Consider the following 7,843-nt stretch of genomic DNA (forward strand, 5'->3'; position numbering starts at 1 on the left):
TGCACATATAAAGGGTTTGGAAACTACTTATCTGGGGTGCATTCAAGGAGGCAGATTATAGTTGGGAAGATAACTGTAGAGGACTGGCTACATCCCAGTTTTTTCTGGGCTTCTAAGAATGAATGCAGGGCTGCAATCAGTCATGATGAGAGCTAATTATGAATAAATGATCTGTTTTTAGAAACGCTCTCGTGCTGCAGAGCTCTGTCGCTCTGGCTGTATGTTCCCACCGCCTTGCTGTGTTGCCAGGCTGGTTTTCTACGTCCTTAAGCCGTAAACCCACCAAACCAGTCTTTAAAACCTGTCACACCCATTATGGGCTATAACCTGTTCTTCTGTCCTTCTGTGAATGACAAGCTAGTGTTTATAGCACCAAACCCTCCCTGGAGGCATCCACGTAATAGAAGTCTGCCGTACACATGTATTGCCCCCCTCCCTTGTAGATTTCGCTATAACCCTTCACCTCCTTTCCCTCCCTTTCTTCTCCAGCCGCCACACATTTTCTACCAGTACAAGCGTATTCTGCCACTGGTCCCCTCTTTAGGAAGACCGTTGAGCAGCTCCTCCTGCTCGCAGTGCCCCTCAGTGTTATGCTTCTTGAGCGAGCTCAGGGGAGGTCTGAGACACTTCCAGCTCCTCGGCTTTACCCCAGGCAGTGAGAGACGGGGAGTGCTTTGCATCCAGCTGTCTCTCTGTGTCTCTGTGCCTCTGCTGCTTCACACCAGCTGCAGTCAGACATCAGGCGAGGCCGTTCCAGCTGACACTCGACTACATAAACAATGGGCTCCTATGTACTTTCACCTCATCTAACACTCCAGACAAAACTGATATGGAAAGCAGATTGAGGCTGGGTATAGAACCTTAATAGACTTTTTGTACTGTCCAAAATGTGTCCATGTATGAAAAACTTCACTAGTGGTCTTGTTTAATTATTCTTTGAACAGTTTCCCATTTAAAGCTACGCAAAATCAATATTTTTATGTTAATAGTGGATTAAATATGTATCGTCTGACTCTACGAAGCATTGTAGGGTCTTTAAAGCTCATTGTTTTAGTTTTAATGGCCACAACTTTACAGTTTTTTGGTCCGGTCTCGCCACTCTCCTCCATCCCGCTTTCAGCCACGGCTGTGTTGTTGACCAAAATGCTAAAAATATGTGGATTTTACGCTTCCTGCCCTGTTTAAAGCTTTTGAAATAATTATCATTTTGATTTTCAATACTGATATCAAATCAGCACTAATATTGCACATTTTTAAACAATACCACAGAGCTGATAGGTGTCACACATGAACAACTAAGCCCTGCCACACAGAGGGCTCAGCCAAACTCAGATTAGAGTGACTATTAATCATGTTATGCTGTGGCTTCCCCAGGATCAGCACATTTACCTTGATCCAGGGAGTAATGGCTCTGACAAGCTATGAAGAGTGAATAGTTGGATTAGTGGACCGACCACACGCACTCAGGTCTTGTTCATGGGCTAATAGGGATGACCTTCCATCTAGGAGGCAGTAAAGGCGACATTGGTGTTGGGGAATGTTGAAGAGGATACTGCAGACCGCAAAGGTCACAGTGGGTCATCATTATTGTGTCACATGATCCGCCGCAGTGTAGGTCCAAGATTCCAGATCTGCTGAATGACAGGCTGTTTGACTTATGAGGAAAGCTAACCAGCTTGGCCAGCAAAAAGCCAGAGCCTCTCAGGCAAGCTGAGGAGAAGGGGGGGTGGGGTGGGGATGGAGGGGTCAACCCAAAGGCAGCACACTGTCAAAGTGTGCTTGGCCTAACAACATTAACTATTGTATCATACTAGATTACTCCCTGCCCTACGCCTTTGTGTTGTGGAAACTAAACAGGAGGCAGATGTTGAAAGTCAAAAGCCTGCACAGGGAGAACAGTGTTGTTACTTAGCAGCTGGTGCAAAAACAGTACACAGGTTTGCTTTTGTGTCACATCCACTGACTACTGTTGCCTCACTGAAGATTATCTTTGGAAGCAATTATGGTTGTTTCAAAATGACAAGTTAGTCAAGTGTTGTTGATGCATGCATGCAACAAAAAAAAAACCAAGAAAGGATAAGTGTTGTTTTGTACAGTGCAACTGCACTTCCTCTCCTGGATTACACGTGTGCTGAGGAGAAAACACCAAAGATGCACACCTGTTGGGGGTGCAGCAGCTTGCACATGTGTTGGTGGGATCCTCACAGCAGCTGCAGCAGCAAGAACAACAGCCTCCACTGTGCTCTGGGAGACATGACTTTACTTGAGTTTATTGCCACCAGCGCTGGTGTTCACTCCTCCAAGTTGCACAATGTGGATGGAGATGAGGCACCGCGGGAAAGGACATAAATCACTACTGTAGCACAGAGTGGGGGGGAGCCCCGCAGCCAGAGTCAAAGTTAAACTGGAGAGCCACTGGAATACTATTACACCTGAGTGTGCAGAGGTCATCATTTAAAAAAAAATGCCATGCATTCCTTACAGAGAAATGATGCTGTCTGAAATGGATTTCCATCGTTTGGAAAGCAAAGGGTTAACACGAACACTTTGAAACACCAGCCCTCTGAAGTGATTACTTTTTTTAATGCCCATCATTCTTATCTTCATGTTTCCCCCAATCCTTACACGCTGCCACTTAACGACCAAATAACGGAACATTATGTTCCAGATGGGTTCTCGTTATCTGCAGTCAATTTCAAATGGAATCCAATAATAAAAAAAAACATCTGAAGTAGCTGACACAGCGACTAACTCGGGTTTGGAGGTGAATGACTGCAGATGAATCCACTCCGTCACTGTGCAGCGCTCAGCTCTCCACACTATAATCTACAGCAGCCCATTGATTAGCATTTGGGGTAAGTGGAAAGGAAAGCAAAGTTAGCCAATCCATCACCCAGGGGGCACTGTCAAGATTAAACAGTCGAGATGTGCAGGAGGAATACTGATGGGCATGGGTTAGGACCTCACACTCCTTTGAAGTCTTCATTTTAAATATTGACACAGTGATTTGCGTCTGGGTTTGGAGTCACAAGTATTTCAAAGCTGAAGACAAAGTGGTGCTTTCTCTTTTGTCCTGCTCTTTTTATTTGCATAAACATACGGTTGGCTGGTTTATATTCAAATGTGTACTAAAGTAAACTGTTCCATTTTATGCAAGGAGACGTGATTCAAAAACTTGAAACAATCCGGCCTGCAGAGTAGCTTGGCAGTGATGTGTGTTGAGTGTGCACTTTTTTTAATTCTTTGTTACAAAGCAACACTTTCACAATTTTAGTCGTGTGTAAACTGGCAGGAATAACGGCTGTTTCAGAGACTGATTAAACACAGATGTAATACCTAGAAAGGAGTCTGCAGCTGTGCTTCACAGGAACACTGACACATTGCATAGCAGAGATGTGAGGCAGAGCTGAGATGCCCCCATGTGTTTGTCAGAAAAGTGCCCTGACAAGTTCTGGGTGGAATGACAGACACCCTGAGGTAAAGATAAGCCCTTCAGATTACAAGCCTTCTTTTCAAAACACACACAGGTAAACACACTGTATAGGAAACAAACTTCAAGATCTAGGTCTAGATTGAGATCTACAGAATTGTGTTACATCCAAAAGAAAAAGTCAAGATCTTTGGCCAGAGGTGTGCTCCTTGTCCAAGCCCAATCACTCCTTCAGTTTTCCCTCCAGAAAGCTCTGGATCTTTTGAAAGTTTTCCTCTTGCTGACCCAGAGCCTCCAGCAAGATGCCCATGGGTGACCTCTTCAGTCCGGCTCCTTCGATCTTGTTCTCCAGTTTATTCTTCATGTTGCGGAGGCGAAATGAAGCATGTGCAAATATCACTGAAAAGCAGATGGGAGAATGTTTTGCAATAACAAACCTAAAAACTTTTGTCAAACTGTAATCAGTCTTTGAGAATCTGAGAGGGTTCACTCCAAAACACGTTTCACAGATTTTTAACTGCGTTGCCTGAACTTTCATAACGCACTGATCATTACACTGTCACTATCCAACATTATCATCTTGAACTTACAAGCCAGAGGTAAAGTGATTGCAGTCATAAACACCATGACGCTCCCCAGCATAGAGATTACAAAGTAGCTGGCGACCATGACGGCGACCACAAACGCTGTGGGATTGTGCCTCTTGAAGTTGCTGATCACAGCTCTGTTCTCTCCGGCCCACACCGAACCCATGAAGACGCCCGACACCACGGCCATGGCTGTGAACATCCCCAGGGGGTTCAGGAACCTGCAGGGCAGCAACACAGAGGTCAGTTTAAAACTACAACTGGAGCACAGGTTGATCTGGTGCGTGTAGTCACTGGCTCCCCCAAGTGGGTAGAAGTAGTCTGTACAACAACATGACCAACATGCTATAATAATAGCATAGGATCACAGATTGTAATACTGTAATAGTTTTTATCCATTATTTGGATGTAACTTTAACAAAAAATAATACTATTACCTTTGACAATAGATGACACAAACTAAAAAATGTTGAGTTAGCAAAAAAGCGTATTAATGGTCAAAATGTATGATGGCTAAAAGAAAAAAACTCTTCAAAAAAATGCTAATAACACAAAAGTCCATCGGTCTGCAGCTTTTATGACAACTAATTAATTGTTATAGTCATTTTTTCAGGCAAAGATATCAAACAATATCTCGTTCCACCTTCTCCTGTGTGAAAAATGAATATGAACCATATATTGTAGGCACTATATTTGCAGCTCAAACAGTCACTGACATCAGCACATAGGTTTTCATCTACATCACACCTACAGTTCCTCCCTGGCCAGGCACCTTGGACAGAAAAGCTTTGTGACAAATCCACCCCTGGCACCGCTACAGTGGCTACATCAGGCCAAGTCCATGACCTCACTGAGTGTGACCAAGGTCCTGTCTCACTTACTCAGGCTCTCTTTGGCGTATTTGGCTTCACAAATATTGGTGATCCTGGATTACAGGTCCTCACAAAACTGAGCAAAGAAAACAAGGCTTAATGAAGGCGTAAGTGATAAAAATGTAGCATGAATAAAGCAATTACATTCTCCCCTTTCAAAGTTATCACATCCTGCCATTAGGAAACAGTGTACCTTTCTTCTCTTTGGGATTATAATATTGAATTTATAGAAACATTTCCGATCTAAAAGTTGCCTCATAATAGAACTTGACAATTTTCCAAAGTTGAGTGTGTATTTGAGTGTAAAAAAATTCCATTACAATATTTTGACCAATAATATTTATTTATTTTTTAACATAAATACATACTATACACAAACATTTTTGATAAAGATCACCTACATTTTTGACCACGATGCACTGAGCAGGACACTTTGCAGCTGAAAAATAAACCTGCCACCGCCCTCTGGTGGACAAACTATGCAATAGCAATAGTAGTCTTATATTATATTTGTAAATGGTCTTTACAAATGATCTTAAAAATATTTATTTCTATACTGCTATTTCTTATTATTTATGGTCTGACATATGTGCTGACAATAATATGTCAGTGATATTAGATAATATCAGCCAGACTCTACCTCATAATATTCAATTGTAAATTCAATGTATTACTGATGAACTGCTACGGTGTGGAAGCCATGTTTTACAGCACTTTACAACACTTTCTGTATTTTCAATATAAGATATTGTCTAAAGTCTTTCTACTGTTTGATTGGTATGGACGCCACTCTAATCCTGAACAAAACCTGCCCCTTTAACTTTGGCAGGCAGCGTTACCAGGGCAACAGAACTCCAGCTATCTTTGTAAACAAACAAGAATGAATATCCTCACCATTTCAGGATATTGATATTCTTGGCTGGGCCTGAAACCTCTCGTGAACCGCTGATGGACTCGCCCACATCATCAAATGTCACTGGAACAACAGGAACAACTGGAACAACACCTCACATCCCCTGTCGCATTTCATACCTTCTCTGCCTCCGTTTGTTATGACATACAGCAGTGTGACTTCATATTGATTATAGAGTCAAAGGTTCCCCTGCATATGACACACAGACACACACACTGCGAGTGTGCCACACAGCAGGGACAGATTTGACTTCTTCTGCACTCAGTGCCTGAAACCATGCTTCCTGTGTTACAGTTGTGTGAAGGAGAACTACATGAGGAGACCCAGAATCATTAAAGTTCACCACAGATAGCAACTGTATAGAACAGTAACATGTGTGTGAAAATGAATGATACGTCTATGAATAATTACGTGTAGCCAAGTGTGGATTAATGTGCAATAACAACATGAGTTTCCTCACACACGCCCTGAACACTTTTGGCACTGCAAATGATGTTCATGCAAAAGCGGATGCTTGAGGTGTTTCGAAACTGGATAAAAATAGCACAATCATGTTTTTACACAACAAGTCAGCTGAATGTGCCAGCCTTGTTGGTTTAGGGTCATGACTCAGGATCGGCTCAATGAGAAATTCTCCAATACTAGATTATCTCCCTAAGCAGGGGTACAGCTCAATAAGCTGCTGCTTTCTCACAACTGTGCTATCTGCAGTGCAACAGCTGACTAGACAAACGGCTTATGAGGCCTTCATGACCATAGCAACAATATGTCATCACACAGCCCAGTGGACAGACCATGACAGGGTATCACTATTTTTAGTAAGTCGGGCTTTAGCTGGAGCAAAGTGCCAACCAGAGCCAAGACATTTGATTGAATCTACCTTGTATGGAGATGTCAGATAATAGGCAGTCTGCAGTAGTTAGTATGTGCTTGTACTGTCAGGGTATTTGGAAATCTTTGGTTCATGTACTGTGTGAGTCAGAGCTCCAACACTGGTTCCAGACTCTTCTTTTCTCTTTCATTCAGCCTGTTGCCAACAACAGTGCATCATCTGAGCCTCGTGTCATCATGTTTACATTTTATATTAATGACCAATGAATAAGTCACATTGTATTCCTATACGAGATGCACACACTGAGAACATTACAGGAACAGTCCCTTGTAGCTGCATGTCAGCTGGAACAATATACTCCAGTCCCATTCATTCTTATGGGACGCGTTTCAACTCGTCTCCTCCCAAGCAGAGTCTACATCCTGTTCAAACCCTCGTTTAAATCCGTTTACAGCAGGCTACATTAGTTTACGCTTACAGGGCAAACATATAGAAAAATAACGACAGAAAAGGTGACGAACACAATTTAGCTGTGAACTAACGACCAGTAAACAGCTAACTGTACTGATGCCATAAGTTACAATATGTAACTTACCCGACAATGAGGAAAACAACGATGGCCATAGCCAAATAATTTGTCTGATAATAAAGCAGGTTGCTGACAACTCTGTTGTTCCATTTCGCTAAATCTTTGGTGTCTGGTTTAGCGAATCTTTCCGCTCCGGGGAAGAAGTCGTCCCACGGTCTGAACGGTGTCAGCTCCACTTTAGCCATTTGGCTCCTGCTCCCTTCACTAATCTGACAGCACAACAGCAACTTCTTCTTCTTTTTCTTCTTCTTCTTCCTCTGTAGTTTTCTGGTGGGATACAAGCCGACGGTAAAGCTGGATGCCGCCTCCTACTGTATCGGAGTGTGTAACATCGTCACTAGCGCAACCGCAGACATATATGAGCACAACATCAACAGCTGGGAGGTCGCCTGAAGCTACTAGCAAGAGTCTCGCCATAGATATATACACCTATGGAGTCTCGCGAGAAGCCCAGAGGCAGCTCGCTCTCTTAAGCGCCGCCTCGTGAGCCTGACGAAAGCTCGCGCCATTGGTCAGCAGCCGCACGTTGTGGGAACACTTCCGGTAAGTCTTCATGGTGGAGCGCGTGAAGCGATAACTACAGCGTGTGTTCATAAGAGCTTCTGTTCAAGTGTCAGGTC

At 43.2% G+C, this 7,843-nt stretch overlaps 2 protein-coding genes across 3 annotated transcripts in view; one reads left to right on the top strand and one right to left on the bottom strand.

Annotated features, from left to right (window-relative positions):
* Nucleotides 1–1,851: 1,851 nt before the first annotated feature.
* Nucleotides 1,852–7,617, bottom strand: arl6ip5a (ADP-ribosylation factor-like 6 interacting protein 5a). Its single transcript, XM_035661302.1, has 3 exons — nucleotides 7,230–7,617; nucleotides 4,021–4,238; nucleotides 1,852–3,829 (listed from the first exon to the last, which is right to left on the bottom strand). The coding sequence occupies exons 1-3, from the start codon at nucleotides 7,406–7,408 to the stop codon at nucleotides 3,654–3,656; spliced, it is 573 nt and encodes a 190-aa protein (XP_035517195.1). The 5' UTR covers nucleotides 7,409–7,617; the 3' UTR covers nucleotides 1,852–3,653.
* A 116-nt stretch (nucleotides 7,618–7,733) lies between these two features.
* The window catches only part of trnt1 (tRNA nucleotidyl transferase, CCA-adding, 1), a 3,726-nt gene continuing 3,616 nt past the window's right edge, over nucleotides 7,734–7,843 (top strand). The window contains exon 1 of one of the 2 annotated variants that reach the window (XM_035661301.1): nucleotides 7,734–7,766. The gene's annotated coding sequence lies outside the window, so the exon portion shown is untranslated. Of the gene's footprint in view, nucleotides 7,841–7,843 lie in introns of both variants that reach the window. The other variant, XM_035661300.1, reaches the window with a different exon arrangement.

This window comes from Morone saxatilis, unplaced genomic scaffold, assembly GCF_004916995.1.
Source record: "Morone saxatilis isolate NCDOM2014 unplaced genomic scaffold, NCSU_SB_2.0 Contig18, whole genome shotgun sequence".
In the NCBI taxonomy this organism is placed as follows: Eukaryota; Metazoa; Chordata; class Actinopteri; family Moronidae; genus Morone; species Morone saxatilis.